The following is a 21,302-nucleotide window of genomic DNA, read 5'->3' as shown; positions in this document are numbered from 1 at the left end:
CTGAGGGTGGTCAGTGTGCCTCTGTCTGACCTGCTGAATGGACCTTGGCAGGCCAGAGAAAGAATTTTATAGATAAGAAACAATAAACAACCTTGAGAATGAGAACTGAAGAGCTCTGACTCCTTCTTTGACCGCCAGGCTGGGAAAACAGACTTTGTGACACATCTTGGGGTCACTGTGAGCAGCAAAACCCCGAGAGGGAGGCAGTGCAAGGCCTTCTCTCAAAGAAAGGCACTGACATGGACACCAGGAGGCAGGGAGGGCAAATAAAGCACTTGTGTGTGTTGGAATGAGCACAATGAAACTTTGGGGTGCAGCAGAGAGCAAAGAGCTCCAAGAGCAGAATGTTAACATTACATTCCAAGAGATTCACCCTTTAAAAGGCAGCACAGCTGTGCTGAAGCTTAGGGGGTTGGGATGGTTTTTGTATCAGATCTGTTTGGGCAGATCCATGTTGCCTATGTTGTCGCCCAGTTTTATCCCATCCTTTCCCTCCACAAATTCATCTAATTTCAATTCCATCATATTCCTTACTTGTGGGTATTACAGTAAGTACATGGAAAAGAATTTTTCAAAAATAAAACTTTTTAAATTCATATTCCTTTCTCCTCTTTCTTTATAAATGTATAGAAAGGGTGAGGTGTAGGAGTGTGCCCCCTGTTAAAGGAGTGACAAAACTATCCTTTGTCCCCTTAAAAGGAAAGAAGCCCAGAAGTTTCTTTCCTCTATTAAGTGAAAAGACACCTCATAGGACCCAGGGGACTTCACCTCAAACTTAAGGATAGCTAATTGGACAGGAGCCAAAAAGTCCTGCCTAGGCAATTTAGTAGAAAAAGAAGAGAACAAAGAAATTAACTGCTTTTGTAAAGTGTTTTTACCAGGAGCAAGAACATCTAGCACCTAGCTCACTTTTTCTGTTTGTTATTTTGCCTTTTATTAAACCTTTTTATTTCTAACACTGCAACAAAAGCCATCCTGCTGATTTGTATGCCTCCAAAAGTAGCTGAGCTATCTTAGGTGTGTTATAGGTTTCCAAAAGCTTATTAGACCTGGCCCAAAGAAGTTACTATAACACATTTTTCATCACTTTTCTGGTGATGAAAGAAAAGTTCCTGAGCTGGTTGTAGCATTAAATGGGATATTTCACAGCTGTAAGAACTGCACTGCAAAGGGTTCTCCTCACTTGTCCTACAGTTGTCCCTGCCTAGATCCTTGGATTCCCATAATTCATACAACACAAGCAGGAACTGCACAGAAAATACAGAGTCCACATCAAATGTTCAGATCCTTCCCCCAAAAGCAACACAAGTCTCACCCCATCCCACAGACACACAGAATGTGGATCCCTAAATCCACAACACTTCCACAATGTGCCACTGTAAGCCCCTAATATTTCTCCTAAGAGGCTTTTCCCCATTGTTGAGTGGAACCTAAAGCAATCTGCCACCCATCCCTGGAGTGTCCCTAACTTTGGGTTCACTCCTCAAAAATGAAATCAATCCTTTTGTCGGTTGCTGGCAGATTAGGGATAATTCCCTGCACCAGCAAGCAGAGCTCCCCACTCCAAACGGAATCAAGGACTTGTGCTTCCTGCAGGGATTTCTTTTTAATGGAACATGCTGCATTCCTCTACAAACATTTAATAAAGCACCACGACAGGATTAGCAGGATCACAGCACAGCCCTGGCCCCCAGCCCAGGGAGCTCTGGGGCTGCTGCTGACACAGCCCAGCAGCTCCAGCTCCCAACTATCAAACACAGCAAAGCTCCAAGAGCAGCACCAGATGTGACATTTCCACTGCACTGGGGACAAACTCTGTACAACTGCTCAACACCTCCTGCTCTGCACTCAGGGGGAACCTGCTCCAAATCCAGTGTGGAATTGTAACACTCCTGCTCCCCTTTACATCCATGGGACTCCTCTGGGAATTCTTTTCTATTTAAACTCAAAAAGCAGCCATGGAATCAAAAGAAATGATGCCTCATGTGTCTGTTGAACCCAAGAAATGCAAGATGAGCTGTGAATGCATTTGCATGTGTTAAAATTATTCACATGAGCTTTCTAAAGAAAGAAACCCAAGAAACACAGTGTGTGCACACAAAGATCTCACAGGTGTGTGCAGAGTTATATGAGTATCATGTTATGTTGTCTTAAATGTCAATTTTTATTACTTTATTCAAGGGAAAGAATGTGTAGAAAGTCAGATTTCCTGCAATGGAGGTGAAAAAAATGTAAATGACAAAGCTAACAGAGAAGGAAAAGGTTATTTTTCTTCTTCCTCCTTCTGCCCTGTTGAAATTTAAATTTAATCCTGGTGCTGTCCTCTGGCAAAGTGTTGCTAACTCCAGTTCAGGGACACTTCCAGTGCCCTGTGAGATGCTCATGTACAGAGCTCTGCCCACTGGGGGGACCTGGCAGCTCCGAGGGTGTGTCACATCCACTGAGGGTCAAGAGACACATGGATCAAGGAATTCCCACTCCCCACATCCCTGAACTGCTCTGTTCACACCAGAGGAGCAGCAGGAGGAGGACCAGGATTAAGCTGAGCATCAGCTTTGCCCAGACAGAGATGGGAGAAGGGTTTTCCAGGCTGCTGAAGGATCCTGCAGCAGCAGAGAGCAAATCTTGACCCATTTCCATTACTGCACCTCCCAGCTGCCAGGATGGCAGAGCTGCTCTGACACAGCACACAAATCCATGGGCTTGCTGGAGCAGACCTTCTGTTGAGGAGAACCCTTTAGAGCACATGCAAAGAGCTTTGGAATATCCCATTTAATGCTCCAACAAGCTCAGGAACCTTTCTGCCATCATCAGAATTTTCAATGTAATTATTCTAAGACCCACAACTCCAATATAATTTATATTTAATACCTACAACAGAATTTCTGATGGGAGATGTGGTGCAGAAAATATAGAAAATATAATTCATCTCCCTTTTCTTCTGTGCAAAATGGGTTACTGTGGGTCAAAGGAAGCACAGCACCAACATGAGGGTAAGACTGCAAAGGGCTGAGGCTGAGAATGTTTTCAATGATTTCTTTCCTACTGTGACATCTCATTGACACTATGAATGAGCATTAACATACAGCTCTAGGAAGCAGAGTTCCATTTCAAGCCACCTTATTGACTTGGTGAGAATTTTCTGTTAAGACAGAAATTGATGTCAACCCTAAATAAACCCCACTGTACACCTAGAACAGAAGTGAAAACACAGAGGTTTGCTGTTCAGAGGCAGCCAGATGTCAGTGAAATGAAGTGGATGGATCCCCCATTTTTCAGTGAAATGAAGGGGCTGGATCCCCCATTTTTCAAGGAAATGAAGTGGATGGATTCCCCATTTTTCAGTGAAATGAAATGAATGGATCCCCCATTTTTCAGTGAAATGAACTGAATGGATCCCCCATTTTTCAGTGAAATGAACTGAATGGATCCCCCATTTTTCAGGGAAATGAAGTTAACGGATCCCTCATTTTTCAGAGAAATGAAATGAATGGGTTCCCCATTTTTCAGAGAAATGAAGTTAATGGATCCCCCATTTTTCAGGGAAATGAAGTTAACGGATCCCTCATTTTTCAGAGAAATGAAATGAATGGGTTCCCCATTTTTCAGAGAAATGAAGTTAATGGGTTCCCCATTTTTCAGTGAAATGAAGTTAATGGGTTTCCCTATTTTTCAGGGAAATTAAGTGAATAGATCCCCCATTTTTCAGTGAAATTAAGTGGATGGATCCCCCATTTTTCAGGGAAATGAAGTGAATGGATCCCCCATTTTTCAGGAAATGAAGTGAATGGGTTCCCCACATTGCTGTCCCCGCCCAGGGCTCTCTCTCACCGTCCAGGTCGCTCTCGAAGGTCTCAGCTGACACCCAGTCGGTGGCGGGGCCGGTGCCGTTGACGGTCATGGCGGCCACGCGGAAGCTGTACTCGGTGCCTCGCTCCAAACCTGCAGGGTGGGCAATTCCACAGAGCCATCAGGAGAGGAACTCCCACAGCTCCATCAGGACAGGGATTCCCACAGATCCTACAGGTCCCACAGCTCCATCAGCCTGGCAATTCCCACAGATCCCATAGGCCAGCAATTCCCACAGATCCTACAGCTCCATCAGGATAGGAATCCCTACAGCTCCATCGGGAGAGCAATTCCCACAGATCCATCAGGAGAGGAATTCCCACAGCTCCCACAGCTCAGCAATTCCCACAGATCCCAGGGATCCCACAGGTCCATCAACCTGGCAATTCCCACAGCTCCATCAGCCCAGCAATTCCCACAGCACCTACAGATCCTACAGATCCATCAGGACAGAAATTCCCACAAATCCTACAGATCCCATAGTTCCATCAGCCCAGCAATTCCCACAGGTCCATCAGGACAGGGATTCCCACAGCTCCCAGAGCCCAGCAATTCCCAGAGATCCTACAGATCCCACAGCTCCATCAGCCCAGCAATTCCCATAGCTCCACCATCTTGGCAATTCCCACAGATCCCAGTTAAATCCCAGAACTATGGATAACCCAGCCTTCCACTGCCACTGCCCCCCAGCATCAGAGCTGGAAGGGACTGGGAGGGCCTGCTGGTGGCCAGGCCTTAACTCTGGTAATTAGTTTAATGAATTTGTTTTAAGAACAGGAACACTGCCACCACCACCAAACCTGAGGGTGGCACAGAGGCTGCAGGTGAACAAACTCACACACCTGATTGATGCATGTAAGAGTCTGTACTAAAAAATCAGAGCACTGTGAAAAGGCACTCTAAATTTGGTATATTGAACCTTTCCAGCAGGTTTTGTTGCTGGCAGAAATATCCTGGAATTACAGGAATATCTCAATTCTGTGAGAAAACTGAGTCTTGCTAAGTCACAGCTGGAGCTGCTGAGAAAAAATCAGAGTATCTTGTTAGAAACTCTTCCAGAATCTCCCAGTTTCTTCTCTTTTGATCAAGTATTCATTTACAGGATTTTAAAGAGGAACACAATGTAGTGCTGCTCCTGCTCTCATGCACTGCTTGTTCTGTGGCTCTGGTAGCAACACGTGACTGACACTAAGTGAGGGACTAGCCTGGATTTTAAGTGTACAAAAGGATGAAAGGCATTCCCTCTAGAACATTCCCTGGACATGAGGTGGGATATTGAAGCGATGCCCAAGGTCAGCTATTCCCAGGGCTCAGAGCTGGGCCCAGGTGCCTGTGCCAACCCTGCCCAGCCCCTGCTACTCTGTTCTCCTCCTCCTCACCTTCATCCCTGGCATTTGGGCACAAAATGCCCAGTCACTTTCTCCAGGCCTTTTATAAACATTTTATAAGGAATCATCCAGTCCACTTAGCAAATCCATGGCCAAATCAGGGCTAGCAATCAGGTCTCCAGGCCCCAGGCACCACCTGCAGCCCACAGAACTCCTTTGGGAGCTGCTTCTGTTTGTCTTCCAAGGCAGGAACCGAATGGGATCCTGTCCTTGAGTCCCCTAAACACAACCAGGGACCCCAGGGAGGACATAACCCCACAGGAACCAAATGGGATCCTGTCCCTGAGACCCCAAAAACAGCCAGGGAGGACAGGACCCCACAGAAATCCAACAGGATCCTGACCCTGAGCCCCCTAAGCACAGCCAGGGAGGACAGGACCCCATAAGGAACCCAATGGAATCCTGTCCCTGAGCCCCTAAACACACCCAGAGAGGAAAGGGCACTGTAGGAACCCAAGGGGATCGTATCCCTGAGCCCCCCAAACACAGGCAGGTACCCCTGGGGAGCACAGGACCCTGTAGGAACCCAATGGAATCCTGTCCCTGAGCCCCTAAACACAACCAGGGAGGACAGGTCCCTGTAGGAACCCTATGGAATCCTATCCCTGACGCCCTAAACACAGCCAGGCACCCCTGGGGAGCACAGGACCCTGTAGGAAGCCAATGGGATCCTGTCACTGAGCCCCCTAAACACAACCAGGGACCTGTAGAGAGGACAGGACCCCACAGGAACCCAATGGGATCCTGTCCTTGAGCTCACTAAACACAGCCAGGGAGAACAAGACACCACAGAATCCTAATGGAATCCTGTCCCTGAGCCCCTCACACACAGCCAGGGACCCCAGGGAGGACAGGACCCCACAGGAACCCAAAGGAATCCTGTCTCTGAGCACCCCTAAACACAACCAGGGAGGACAAGACCCCACAGAAACCCTATGGGATCCTGTCCCTGAGCCCACTAAACACAACCAAGGATGTCAGGACTCCACAGAAACCCAATGGGATCCTGTCCCTGAGCCCCCCAGCCATAACCAGGTGCCCCAGGGGGCAGGGGCTGCTCACCCTCGATGAGCTGGGAGAGCTGGGTGCCCGCCACGCTCTCGGTGACGTCGCTCTTGCGGGCCACTCTGCGGTAGCGGATTTTGTACCCCGTGATCTGCCCGCTCTGGGTCCCGGCAGGAGGGGGCTGCCACTGCAGCAGGATGCTCTGGGAAAGGCAGCACAGGCAGGTGTTGGGGAAAAAAGTCTTTAGGAAAGCTTTAAAAATAATCTCCACATGCAATTCCAAAGGTCTAATGGCCAAATATTTCATTTTCTCAAGGGCCCAAGGCACTCCAGAAGCGTTTCTGTGTGTGCCCATGCTGCAAACAACGAGCAGGGATTCCAGCTCTGATCCTTCCAGCCTCATTAAATCCCTCCCATCATTAGCACTGTCAGTGCATCCCATCACAGCCCACAGCTGGACTGCAGCTCCTCCAAGCCCCACATTCAGATATTCTCCATAAAGATATTCAGAAATATATTCTCCATTCAGATATTCTCCATAAAGATATTCAGAAATATCAGAATGCTCTCCCTAAAGAGCTCAAAAGCTGCATGGGAGGAAAAAAAGACCCAAAGCAGCTCCAAAATGTGGCCAATCTAAGACCTCCCCCCCAACCCTTTATTTACCCATTGCCAGCAGGAAATGCTCCAAGCTTACCTTGGAATTCCGGACCTCCAGCGTTAGATTCTGGGGTGGAGCACTGGGGACTGGAAACATTAAAGGAATTACAACCCCAAAACTTTCAAATATTGCATTTCCACACCCAACTACTCTCTGCTCTCATTTGCTATGGAACTACAAACCATTCTGGTTTAAGTAGCAGATAAAGGAACTACCAGTCCTTCCACAGGTTCTTTTTGACACAGTGAATGGCTGAGGAGGGTTCTGTATTTTCATCCTGAAGAAAAAACTCTTTATTTAGGTCTTTATTTTCACATCTATCTAAATAAAATGTGGTTTATATTTAAAAGCACTTCTCAAACTCTCAGAGAAAGTATTCCATCCAGGTTTTTCCCAAGGTAAATCTTTCCTGAACACACTGCTTGATTAGGGGAACCCACATTTACATTTCTGACCTGGGTTTTGTTATCCTGATTTTGTGTAACAGGAAACCTCTGAGTCCCTGGGGCCCTGTGACAGTGAGGAGGTGAAGGGCATCTCAGACACTGGGGCTGCCTTTGAACTCCCACTCTTTGCCTGTTCTTTACTCACTCCCCATGGCAGTGAAATCCAGGCAAAAAGGGAGTGCAAGAAAAACCCTGGGAGCAGGGAATTCCTTGTGGCTCCACAGCTGGCAGAGCTGAGGCTTCCCTGGCAGGAAGGGGAGGCTCCAGGGAAGAACAAGGATGGGTAAGGAGCACAGGGATAAAGAGGGATGAGGACTGCTCCAGCCTGCAGAATTCATTTTCCAAATAGCTCAGCCCAGCCACAGTAACATGCCAGGGAACCCCCCCCAAGGGCATGAAGTGCAAGAAGAGTTTGTAAAGGATGGGGTGAAACCGCCCTCACCCACCCCCCCATGGCAGAAATGGAGAGGAGCAGGATTTGCCTTCCCTTGCCAGCCCAGCCTGAAATCACCACACCTGAGGGTGGAGAGCTAGGGGCCTGAGAGCAGCACAGTGGAGAGGAGAGGACACAAAACCAAGCTTGCTTTGCTCCTCCAGTGCCACCCCTGCCATGGCAGGGACACCTCCTGCTACCCCAGGCTGCTCCAAGCTCCGTCCAGCCTGGCCTGGGACACTGCAGGGGTCCAGGGGCAGGCACAGCTGCTCTGGAAAGGCATCTCCTGGAGGGGGACAGCACATGGAGAGCAGCCTGAGGAGCACCAGGACAGGCTGATGGCTCAGGGACTGTGAGGGAAGGGCCTCAATCAGGCTCTGAGGCTCCGAGTCCACTCCCAGCTGTAATCCCTGATCAGGAATTCCAGGAGAGGAGAAGCAATCCTCAGGAGCAGCACATAAACCTGGGTTCAAATGGTAATACCTGCAGAGTTATCCCTACAACAAGGCTCTGGAACAGATTAGGAGCAAAAACCTACATAAAAATGCAGATGCTTTGTTAAATCAGGGCTAAAGGAAGCTTAGGGAGAAATCCCTGCAGGGAACATGGAGATTGCTCCTGGACAGCACAACAGGAAAACATGGGAGGAAAATGTGCATCATTTTAGAAGGATCTGAAAGCTTGCCAGGGTTATGAGACTGTAAGAAGCAAGATGACATCCTTCAGAGAGCTTTAGAAAGTCAGGACCTATAGGTTAAGTGTGAAAACTGAAGCTGGAGAAGAAAGAACTCCGGGAAAACTTTAGAATGATATTGTAACTAATAATAAATTCTTCAAACAACCAAGGAGCTGGCAGCCCTTTAGAGAAATCAGTGAGCAAATGGTCAGGTAGGGCAGAAAAAGACAAAGGTAAAGCCACCCAAGTCTGTCCTTGCATTGGTAGTGAGGGGAAGGGAAAGGAGAGGTTTCCTTGACACCCTTCCAAAGGATTCCCAAAGGTCTCTCCAACTGAAGTGTCAGTGGAAGGGATTATGGAAGAGTCAGACACAGGGAACAGCAACCTCTTGCCAGGCTTATCCACCCAGGAATTCTCAAGGAACTGAAGAATGAAACAGCTGCAAGACTTCTGTAACCTCTCCCAGTTTATTTTGATACCAGAGGTGGCAAAGTGGTGCCAGCTTTAAAATGGAACGACTCAAACTCCGCCTGCTGGGTCAGAAACTTCCACCAAATCAACCAAAGTAACAAAACAGCATGAAATTGAGAAAGCAGGAGATAGAATAAGGATTTCTCTGTCTTTCAAGGGAAGTCCCTTCAGTTTTAAGCAATGAGGGGATGGGAGGGAAGTGCTCATTGTAAAAAAGTCCAGAGCAAGAAGAAGGGGGGAGATGAGCTGGGGAGATCCCAGCGGGTGATCCTGTGGTGAAGAACTGCACAAAGACCTCAGGCTGATTCCTCTTGGTGCTCAGAAGAGCCCAAAAAGCTCCTCAAATGCAAGTAATGCCTCACTTACACCTTTGGTACCATTGCAGTCCTCTCTACCTGAGTTTTTAAAATAAGGGAGAAAAGGAACCTGGAGAAAAGTTCAGGAAAGGGCATTAAAGGTTGAATCAGCTTCCACAGGAGAAATGGAATCCTGTGTCTTTGGAATCTGAAAAATGGATGAACCAGGGAGAGCATGGCAAAGAACCACAGAATGAGGAGTGGGACAGAGGAATAATCAGTGTAATTCCTCCTTCAGGAGCACAGCCCCAGGCAACAAGGGACCCAAACACAGAGCAGGGGCAGAACAGACAGAAAGGGGGGATTTTTATCTGTAGAACCTTTGCCCACTTGATGTTGAGGATAAAAGCTGGTGTGGGTTCAAGGAGATGCTGACAGGGTCTCAAGGAAGAGGAACTGAATTAGCAAATACCCAGAAAACACTGCCAAGTGAGGAAGTGCCCCAGAAACAAACCTGGACCCAGAGAGAGTTTAGGACAGTATTCCCCTCTGCTCCTGGGCACTCCTGGGGAGAGGATCCAGGCTCTGCTCCCTTTCCCTCTGAGAGTTCTTCTATATAAACTTCTCTCTAACAAATACAAGTTATCACTAACTCTGCTCACTCTGCAGTTGCTCGTGCATCTCTGTTTGCTCACATCACCTCTTTATCTGCCTTATAAAAATACTGACCTCACATCCTGCTCTCACCACTCTGTGCAATGGATTGAACAATACCTGTGCTGCAGAGCAAGCACAGGAACACAATTAAAATAAAAGCACTCCAAAACCAAGAGTCTGCTTATATGTGAGAGAACTTAGAAAATAATTTGAAGTTGGTGCCTTCAGTGTATTTTTTTTTCTGTCCACACTCAATGTAGGCTCAATAGCCCATGAAATAAATGGCTGATGTTGGAATGAAGGACACCATTGTTCTGGAATCACAATCCCAGACCCTTCTGCAGGTGTAGCAATTTTCCTTCAGTCAATTCTAGAAGGCCTCCAGGGGGATTCTGACCCTGAACAGCCACGTGCAACAACAACCAAACCCCATAAAAGTCTGGTTAAAGATTCACTTGTCGGAAATTGCCAGATAATGAAGCCACATTTCTCTTCACACAGAAAAGCAAGGCACAACTTCCTAAGAATATTTCTGAGATTCACATTCTCTGAACCTCAGAGAAAGAAAATACAATTCTTATCTCATTTACTGCTCCTGTGTTGTTCACAAGTGGAATGCATGGTGGAAGACTGTTTACCTGAAGGGAACTGATAACTGGATTCTGGTGTGAGTGTTTTGAATCATTGGCCAATTGAATGCAGGTGTGTGTGCCAGGACTGTCAGCTGACAGTCATGAGATGCTGAGCAGTTGAGTGCTTGGCAGAATCACTTTAGATGTAATGTAATATAGAATAGAATAATACAGTATAATGTGGTATTTGCTGGGTCCCCAGGACGAAGGAGGAATTGAGAAATCTGACTCCATGTTCTCAGAAGGCTAATTTATTATTTCATGTACTGATATTATATTAAAGAATGCTATACTAAACTCTACTGAAGAATAGAGAAAGGATACAGACAGAAGATTACAAAGAATGATAATAAAAACTTGTGACTGCTTTCAGAGTCCTTACACAGCTGGATGGTGATTGGTCATTAAGTTAAAACAATTCACATGAAACCAATCAAACAACCACTTGTTGGATAAACAATCTCCAACCACATTCCAAAGCAGCAAAACAGGGAGAAGCAATCAGATAATTATTGTTTTCATTCTTCTCTGAGGCTTCTCAGCTCCCCAGGAGAAGAAATCCTGGTGAAGGGATTTTTCAGAAAATATGACAGTGACAGTATAATAAAATAATTAATTAGCCTTCTGATAAGATGGAGTCCCCTGTCAGAACCCAGGAAATTCCTCTGACTGCCCTGGAGGACTCGAGACCCTGACAGGGAGCTCGGAGACCTTGGCACAGAGCCCAAGACCCCTGTGCCTTTGATCTTGACCCACGGAAAAACAATTACCAACTTTTATATGAAGAATTACAAGTCAAAAGAGTTTAGGTAGAATGATAGTGAATTTATCACAGGGTGAAAAAATAGATTTTTGGGGTTTTTTAAATGGGAGCTCAGGGGGCAAGATGGAGGAAACTGGGCATGTCCAGTCTTTCTCCTTCTTCTTCTTGGCCTCCATCTTATGCTGTGATGGTGGCACTTTTGGATTGGTTTAGAGTAGAAGCTCACTGTCTAACATGGGTGATAGGTATTGGGAAGTTATGGTCAATAATGTACATGTAGATTGTAGTATAAAAATAACACCAGCGTGCCTCAACCTGACCTGCCAGACAGTCCTCAGCAGGCCAGAGAAAGAATGCTATAGATAAGAAACAATAAACAACCTTGAGAATGAGAACACAAAAATCCTGACTCCTTCTTTGATGCAGGCTGGGAAAAAGAAGCTTGTACGTATCTCAGAGTCACTCTGAGCAGCAGAGATTCTGAGAGTCCCCCTCATCATTTCTCCTGGACGTTGGACAAAAACATCCCTGCTAAGATAACTGCTGGAAACCCCCAGAATGCCAAGAAGTGGAGCAGCCTCACCGTCTGACAGGGTGCGCACCACGACGTCGTGGGTGGAGACACCGGGGCCGTGCTTGTTGTAGGCGACCACGCGGAAGCTGTACTCGGTGAACTTCTTCAGCCCTGTCACCGTGTGTGACAGCCCTGCCACGTCCACATCCTGTCCCCAACAACACCCCCAGCAAGATCAGCTCAGTCTGCTCATGCCCAGGTTTTGGGTTTTATATTTTTCTGATTCTGCGCTGCTTTAGTGTGTGGGTCTGGGCTTCGTGTTAGGGGATGGTGAGATCTCTGCACAGAGCAGGGAGACAAAACAATTCCTGGTCTACCTGGGGACCAAGGACCCAAAATCTCAGCCCCAAGGGCATAAACAACATGGACTGAAGAGAAAAAAACAAGAAGGATGGGACTTCATGGGCTAAAGCTATAACTGGACAATTAACTCCAATATGCAAATGGGCCAAAATTTATAAAAGTGACAGACCCCATGACCGGTTGTCCATTTTGGGTTGTGCTGCCCAAGGTGGATCTATTGAGGCCTCTTAATAAATCCCTACTTTATTCTTTAGCTCCATCTAATCTCTGTTTTAGGTCAGCCTTTACAAGGCATCATAAAGTTCCTGCACAACCCACGGCAGGAGTGACACCTCCGTGTCACCTTCAGGCACAGCCTGGACTTGGGAGGATGCCAGCTCTGAGTTTCCAGGAGAAAACTCTCTCTGTCCTATTTAAATCCTAACATGGACACTGGTCCTGGACATGAAAAGGAATCTGGAAATGCTCAAAACCATCATAATATGGTTTATATGTATTATCACTGTAATAATATTACAACAACAACAACAATAATAATATAATAAATAATAATATATAATAATATATAACATTATCACTATATTAGTGATATATCTATATATATAGTGATATATCTATATATATAGAGAGAGATATTGATACATATAATAGATATAGAGGGGTGCAGACTTACAAAGGGCAACAACCCTATTCAAAAACTGATGTAAAAAAATATTTAAAAGCTGAGAAGAATATTCTTCCCTTTGCTTTTTAAAGCTGGAATGATACTGATATGCAATCAGATGGGAACATGGCTGGGATTAATCCTCATTATTCTCAGGTGGCAGCCCATACTTTTACAGAACACATCGAATGCTTCGGTAGAATACTATGAAAATTAAATTAATTGGATGCTCTGCAATATCAAAATCAATCACTGGGTCCAAGAATTCAAAAAAGTTTGGATTAGGGATCATGCCAAAATCAGTATTTAGCCTGAACTGCTAAAGCCCAGCCCATAACTCTGTGCAAACATCTTTAATATCATCTGCACCAGAACAAGTCAATAATGACATGGCTGCTCTCTGCCCTCTCCTCTCATGGTATGATGGAATTCCCCAAGAGCTACTTGATGTTAACAAATCAAAACTGGACATCACCAATAAAATGAGTTTCATTCCCAACCCAGACACAAACATTTCACATTGAAATTCTGATTTTACGTGTTCCCTCATCTGAGGCTAAAGCATTCAGTCTGTTAGGAAAGCAGACCCTCCCCAAGGTGTGTGCAGCCCTTCAGGGCAGTTTGAGTGGGTGCAGCAGGCCCTGTACCTGCTCTGTGTGCTGTCCCTTCTCCATGTAGTAGAGTTTGTAGTTCTGGATGTCCCCATTGCCCGAGAGCGGCGTCTCCCAGGTGACAGTGACGCTGGTGGGGGAGCTGGAGAAGGCGCGGATGTTGGGAGCAGGGCCGGGCAGCTGGACTGCAACACAAGGGGAACCCTGTTAGTCCTGAGCCTGGGCTGCCCAGCCTGGCCAGCACCCCAGGAAAAGGGAGGACTTTCCTATTGTGACATTCCACATGGATCCACTGCAGGGTGGAACCAAATTTCCAAAGGAGCTCCTGCTCCCTGAGTCCCTTTTGTCTAGAATGACCCTCACAAGTGACTTGGCATTTGCTTGAAGTTTTCTCTTTTTCACTTAATGACCATTAACTGAAAAAGACAAAACTTCAGGCAAATGCCAAGTAATAGGAAGAAGTATTCCTTTTAGAACAGTTTAGAGAATTTAGCAAGATGTTGAGAGCAGGGCCGGGCAGCTGGACTGCAACACAAGGGGGAACTGTGTTAGTCCTGAACCTGGGCTGCCCAGCCTGGCCAGCACCCCAGGAAAAGGGGGGATTTTCCCATTGTGATACTCCACATGGATCCACTGCAGGGTGGAAAGTGGGACCAAATTTCCAAACGTCCTATCAGTTCTTAATGCTGACAATAAATCCCACAATCCCATCAACACAGAAAATCTTTGGAAACTGTGATCCGCAAGTACAACTTTTAAAAAGCATGAAGATTCTGGGAAAGGTTGTGAACGGGGAGAATAAAGAAATCCAATCAGTATCAATGCCAAGTGAGGAGAACTCCGGGGACATCCTGGCTCACCCTCGGGCTGCGTTGCCACCTTGAGCGGTGCCGAGCTCTCGCCGGGGCCGTGCCGGTTCTGGGCCACCACCCGGAACACATAAACTGTCTCTGGCATCAGGCTCTGGATCATCACCTGCGTCTCTCCAGGACGACTCGTGTTTTCCACACGTTCCCTTTGGGAAACACAAGGGTTGGGCACAGACACCAGCACTGATTAGTAAATGAGGAGTAGCTGCTCCTGTCCCATCTGAACGTAGCCAGTGTGTAAATGGTGCGGGATTTGCATTGTGCTCCCTGCACAACACCACGAGCGTGTGCCACAAGTGCTGCTGACAAACTGCTCCCAATTCTGCAACTTCCCTTTGCACAAAAGCGAATGCACTGAAGGAACAGAATAAATTACACTTGACACCCACAAACTCGGAGTGGTTTCTTTGTTATCCCCGTGACAGCAAGTGATAATTCACAGTGACAGTTTATCCTACAGCTCAGGAGCCAGCACAGAAACTATTTTAGCAGCAGGCACAGTCTGGCGAGATTTAGGGCCTTCCTGTTAATATTGTGGGGCTGCTTTTGGGGATTTTTCAATGGAGCTATTTTAACATATTCTTCTACCTCCAGCCTTGCCTCAGCTCCTTGCTGATATTTGAATTTGTTCAGAACACCCAGGGCACAGCCATGGCACTGACACTGCTTCCACACAGAGTGGAGGTGAAGTGAAGATTCCCACCTCCAGCACCTCCTGGAGGCAGATCCAGGGCAGCAGACCCCACAGAAGGAGCACTCTTGGCATGGGAAGGGGTATCTCTTCCAGGCCAGCACGCTGTGAGCTGGAAGCTCTGACCCAGCTGGCAGCACACAGGTCATGTGTGGGGCACCTGGAGGGGCATTGCTGCTGCTCAGTGACCTCCAGCCAACCCTGGCACCGGAACCCCCTGGGGAACGAGGCCTCTGCCAACCACCATCCAGGAAACTCCAGCTGCTCTTATCAGGGATTGAGGGCAAGATTAGGAGATCAATCATTAAACCTTCATTTCAAGGCACTGCCCTGCAGCTGAGCTGCTCGGGGCTGTGTCTGGGTAACGCTGTCTGTCCATCCGTCCTTCCTTGGGAGGGAGCTCCCTGGGAATGCCAAGAACTCCAAAAGGAGCAAGCAGGAACTTCCCACTGAGTAAATGGAGGGAACTGTGCCTGCTCTGAGCACCATGCAGCCCCTCTGGGCTGCCAGGCTCCCCATGGGACAGGGACGGGCAGGGACAGGCTGGCCTTAGCCTGTTAAAGCATTTCTGACACAGAACTCCAGCAGAACCATCCCAGGCTCCTCTTCCTCTCTTTCCAGCCACTCTGCTTCAGTTTTTATCAGGGAAATAGGATCCCAAATCTCCCTTTTTTTTTTTTTTTTTCACATCCACTGGTGTGGTTGATTGAGCAGAACCTGGCTGAAAACATTCTGAAATCCCTGTTGGTTCCTGCACTATTAAACTGTATCTATAGAGGGGAACAATGCACTCTCTGTAACTAAATACCTATTTACATCCTTTTTTCTAGAATGTTCCCCTTCATAAGCTCAGCTAAAATGGCACTGCATAAACAGCTTCATTTATTTCAGCTTTTTATTAATTTTCATTGCTAATTTTTCCACTTTGAGCACAACATTTTCTTGAAAACACGTTTCCAAGTGGAGCCTCCTTTAGACATGCTGTAGCTACAAGGATGGGATCTGAGAGCCCAGCCTAAGTGCCAATGGATTCACAGCTGTGAGGTAACATCCAGCTCCCATTAACATGCAAAATATAGCATTTTCTGTCTCAAGTGCAAGTGCACTCCCTGATTTGATCTAAGAAAAAATGGTAATCAGCAAACTAAGGTTATTATTTAAAATTAGGAAAAAAAAATTATTTTACTGGAAAGACACAACATCCACCAAAAATAAATAGACATGTCACAGTATTGCAGATTTTCAGTAATAACCAGGGATGTGGCTTCACAACAGCTTGGTAAAAATAGGGAGAGATTAATCTAATTAAGTGCTGAGTGAATCTTTCCTTTATGGCTGTTCCTGGGGAGCCTGGAGCACCTTTCCCAACGTGCTCAGGTTGGGATAACAGCACCAAGCAGATGGGTCCAGAATAACTGCAGTACCCTGCAGATGCTTACAACTGCTCCATGGCTCCACTCTAATCCCCAATTCAGGAGCTTTGGGAGCTCCAGGTTCACAGAACTCTCAAGCACCCATGGAAGAGCCTTCAGTGCAACCTGGAGTTTGGCTGGAGGTGCCAAGGTGAAAGCTGCACTTATATCTAAAAAAGCATCTTTGGGGAGCTGTTAGGGAGTGGATATTGTGTGTGCCAGCTGTGGGGCCTGGCAGGGAGCTCCAGAGGCATTCTGAGTGTGATTACACATAATTAAGCTCCATTTGCTGTGTCTGAAGCACACCACAGTTAACTGTGAATTCAGCAGTGTTTCAACATCCCACATGTGTAATTTACTACCTCAGACCAGCAATGTGCCATTTTTATTCTTTTAATGTGCCATTACTTCTTTTTTTTTTTTTTTTTTTGGTCCAAATTTTGAAATCTGGGGTTCTTCTGCCTGAGTGCTTATCCAAAGTTCCCCAGAATCTGAAATTTTCATTCCCTTTCCAGGGGAACTGCCTTAAGTGTGGAGTAAATAAATAACTGGGGATGAAATAACCCTGCAGCTGTGTGAGACAGGAACTTCCACCTGATCAGATTCCCCCAGGTCCCCAGGGGGTGTGACAGGAGCCACCCCCTCATTCCCACCTCCCTGCCTCCAGGGGAGCCTCATGATGGCACCAGGCCAGGGTGGGACAAGTCACAGCTGGTGACACTGGGCAGCCCTGAAGCAGAAATGTCCCCTCCATTGCTGCCTGCTCCCTTTGCAATGCTCCTCTTGGAATACAGAACAGGCTGGGTTAGAAATGAAAAGTGATCCAGTGCCCCCCCCTGCCATGGCAGGGACACCTGCCACTGTCCCAGGCTGCTCCAAGCCCCATCCAGCCTGGCCTTGGGCACTGCCAGGGCTGCAGGGGCAGCCACAGCTGCTCTGGGCACCCTGTGCCAGGGTGGCACCTCCCAGGGAACAATTCCTAATTCCCAATATCCCATCCATCCCTGCCCCCTGGCAGTGGAAGCCATTCCCTGTGTGCTGTCCCTCCATCCCTTGTCCCCAGTCCCTCTCCAGCTCTCCTGGAGCCCCTTCAGGCCCTGCCAGGGGCTCTGAGCTCTCCTGGAGCCTTCTCTGCTCCAGGTGAGCACCCCCAGCTCTGCCAGCCTGGCTCCAGAGCAGAGGGGCTCCACCCTCAGAGCATCTCCATGGCCTCCTCTGGGCTCTCTCCAGCAGCTCAGTGTCCTCTCTGTGCTGGGCCCAGGGCTGGGGCAGCTCTGCAGGTGGGGTCTCACCTGAGTTGGGCAGTGGGGCACAATCCCCCCTCAAATAAGTCCAAGGGGCAGAGGTGAGGAGGCACTGCCACGGTCCTGGGTCTCCCCCCCTGAACACTGAAGGGAGCTGAGCCAGCAGAGGCCAAGGCAGCTGGAATTTCAGACCCTCAGAGGATTTGGGTGTTCCTGAACACTTCCCACTGTCCCAGAGCTTGGCCTGGAGCACCTTGGATATCACCAAATTAAGGGAGTAACAGAAAGACAACATTTGTGAGGCAAATAAAAAGTTACAAATTGCCTCAGTTAATTGCCATGAGCCTGGACAAGATGTCTATGCACAGGATTGAGGAAGAGTAGGAATTCCCCTCTGGAGTGTTTTCTGTTCCAAATGACTTTGTGTCTCACACTCTCATCAATAAAGTGAACAGATAATTTTCCCTTGAGTAATAAATCTGATAAGCTAATCTGCAATTAATTAAGCATTGCTCCAAATGAATGTTCACTTCAGCTTCCTCAAACTTATCACCATTTGAAACTGTAATTCTGAGCAGTAGATGCCATCAGGAAGGAGAAGGGGTAGATTGATATCATCCACTGGGATAATCCATCACAAGTGGTGATTGTGAGGCATTCCCCACATTACCAACGCCCCCCACACAGCTGTCCCTGGGTCAGGGGGGATTTGCAGGGGGTTTGAAGCCTGATGTGCCTCTGGCTCCCAGCGTGGCTTCCAGGGGATGTTCCTGTGCTCCCTGAGGAGCTGTGACACTCCTGCTGCTCTGTCCCCAACAGGCTGCTGAGGGCAGGTGGCAGCTCTTGGAAGGTTTGCAGCCAATCCAACCATGCTCAAGGACTGCCTGTGCAGCTCCTCCAGGAGTGTGAAACTCCTCCAAGAGTGTGAAACTCCTCCACTGCCTGTGAAACTCCCCCACTGCCTGTGCAGCTCCTCCACTGCCCGTGCAGCTCCCCCAGGAGTGTGAAACTCTTCCAGGAGTGTCTAACTCCTCTAGGAGTGTGCAACTCCTTCACTGCCTGTGCAACTCCTCCAGGAGTGTGAAACTCCCCCAGAAGTGTGCAACTCCTCCAGGGGTGTGCAGCTCTTCTAGGAGTGTGAAAATTCCTCCACTGCCTGTGCAACTCTTCCACTACCTGTGCATCACACTTTCACACTCCTCCAGGAGTGTGAAACTCCTCCAGGAGTGTGCAAATTCCTCCACTGCCTGTGCAGCTCCTCTAGAAGTGTGCAACTCCCCCAGGAGTGTGCAGCTCCTCCACTGCCTGTGCAAGTCCTCCAGGAGTGTGCAGCTCCTCCAGTGTGTGAAACTCTTCCAGTGTGTGAAACTCCCCCAGGAGTGTGCAACTCCTCCACTGTCTGTGAAACTCCTCCAGGAGTGTGAAACTGCTCCACTGCCTGTGCAACTCTTCCACTGCCTGTGCAACTCCTCCAGGAGTGTGCAACTCCTCCAGTGTGTGAAACTCCCCAAGGAGTATGAAGCTCCTCCAGTGCCTGTGCAACTCCTCCAGGGGTGTGAAACTCCTCCAGTGCCTGTGCAACTCCTCCAGGGGTGTAACTCCTCCAGGGGTGTGAAACTCCTCCAGTGCCTGTGCAACTCCTCCCTCCAGGAGGCTCGGGAAGGAGGCAGAAGAACACCACCCCTCCACCTCAGGCTGTGGCAGCCAAGCCCAGGAGAGCCCCTCCCCAGGGGATGATTACCTGTTGATGCCCTCCTTGGTGTAGAAGATGGAGTAGGTGAGGTTGTCCCCGTGCGGGTCGGAGGCGGGCGGGCGCCAGGTGAGCCGGATGAAGCGGGTGGACACCAGGGTGGCCACGACGTCCCGCGGGGCCGAGGGCAGGGGTCCCGCTGGGGCTGCTGCTAGATGGTCATTAGTGGCACTGGTCAGTGAAGTGGGAGGTAATGTTGGGATGGCAACATCTTGGCATGTGCAAACATTGGGGAATATGAAGGGCAAACATCACCACGGGTTAAAAAAAAAAAAAAAAGGGAAAAAAAAGAGAACAGAAGAAAAAAAAACGTAAAAGAAATAAACAAAACCACGATGGGAAACAGAAGAAAATGAACACACAAAAAAGGCCATTAAACTGAAGGCTGACATGCAGGCAGAGGTAACTACTGACCACTAATGGGGAGTACAGGACACGGCACTGTCAGGCAAGCAGACCAAATCTCCACTGTAATGGAAGTGGCAGGGGAGGGAAGGGTGGAACTGGGGGTAAAATAAACCTGAGGAGAATTACCAGCAGCAAACCACAGTGTCATTGCTTTGGAGCACATGTGTGACAGTAAACCCCAACCTCTGGTTATTACTCAAATGCACACCCAGACCCCACTTCCTACTGTAGCTCATTAACATGCACAATTCATTGACATGGTTCTCAATCATAACAAAATGACAGATGAAAACACAGAATTCCTTTCAGTGCAAACTCATCCAGTCAAACCCTGCAGTCCTGGCCTGGTTGGGTTCTGCTGCTGCCCATGGCACTGGAGCTACAGCCCTTTTTCCACTGTTTTCCTGCCATCTTCCTCGGTCCCACAGCCCCCATTTCATCATTTTACAGTGACTCTAACAAGCAGAAACAGCTGTTGCTCTGGATTACACCCACACTCTCCAAACTTTTAGCCTCAGTCATGTCTTCCTATGTTGCTACTCCAAGGCAGGATAAATCCAGGGATTATTGCATTAAAAGGATGCTGATTTAACAGCACAAGCTGAACCATAGGAAGAGCCACTCTCTCCAAATCCTATTAAAGCAATCCAGCTAGTAAATGTAACAGTGAGATTCTGAGCAGCTGGACCCCAATTACCTCTGAGTATTCCAAGCAGCACAATTAGTAACAAACCCCCAAAGCTCAGGGTACATGGAATTTTTCTGCATTCTGAACTATTTACCAAGCTTAAGCCACCTGATGACATTTTCCACATGGGAACCCATGCTGCCAAATACATTTATTTCTTCATTAATTATGGAAACTAACTGAAATTGCTCTGCTTTTACCCAGAAAGAAATTCAGGACTAGAAGAGCTTGTTGAGCTGCAGCATCTCCATTTACCCAGAAAGAAATTCAGGACTAGAAAGCTTGTTGAGCTTTGAGCTGCAGCATCTCCACCAGAACATGTGGATTTGTGTTCTGATACACAATGAGAAAACCTCCCAGAAAACCTGACTAAAGGAGAAAATGTTGTCTGAATGACCAAACCTTCAGGGAAAAACACTGAGGAGTCTGATTTTAAATTGTCAAAGCCCCTTGTCAACCCAAGCATCAGCTTGGGAGAACTCTTCAATTGGCAGAACTCTCATTTTTCCTGTTCTGTTTCCTGGGCAGGTCCTGACACAGACCTAAGAAGTACCCATGGATTTCATCAGATTTGTACAAAGAAACACCAGCCTGTGGGCAGAACTGGAGACAGATCCCAGAGCCAGGACCATTTTGGTATTCCAAATGCACATCACAGAGACACACACTCCAGGGTACCTCCTTAATTATCCCTTCCACACTTTAATAGCTAAAGATCCCAATTAAGTGCTCTCCAGCAGCCCCTCCTGATCAATACATGACACCATTAATTTCACATTCATTGCAAAATCTATTTTTATCTAAACCCCCT

General features: G+C 47.6%; 1 protein-coding gene across 1 annotated transcript in view; it reads right to left on the bottom strand.

Moving 5' to 3' along the window:
- The window catches only part of NEO1 (neogenin 1), a 125,533-nt gene that overhangs the window by 28,141 nt on the left and 76,090 nt on the right, over window positions 1–21,302 (bottom strand). The window contains exons 8-14 of the mRNA XM_031061014.1: window positions 19,387–19,546; window positions 14,290–14,444; window positions 13,466–13,614; window positions 11,861–11,999; window positions 6,940–6,989; window positions 6,300–6,444; window positions 3,832–3,942 (exon numbers count right to left, since the gene is read on the bottom strand). Of these exons, the coding sequence (XP_030916874.1) occupies window positions 3,832–3,942; window positions 6,300–6,444; window positions 6,940–6,989; window positions 11,861–11,999; window positions 13,466–13,614; window positions 14,290–14,444; window positions 19,387–19,546 (909 nt within the window). The remainder of the gene's footprint in view (window positions 1–3,831; window positions 3,943–6,299; window positions 6,445–6,939; window positions 6,990–11,860; window positions 12,000–13,465; window positions 13,615–14,289; window positions 14,445–19,386; window positions 19,547–21,302) is intronic.

This window comes from Geospiza fortis, unplaced genomic scaffold, assembly GCF_000277835.1.
Source record: "Geospiza fortis unplaced genomic scaffold, GeoFor_1.0 scaffold317, whole genome shotgun sequence".
Taxonomy (NCBI): domain Eukaryota; kingdom Metazoa; phylum Chordata; class Aves; order Passeriformes; family Thraupidae; genus Geospiza; species Geospiza fortis.
This window is presented reverse-complemented; position numbering and strand designations above follow the sequence as displayed.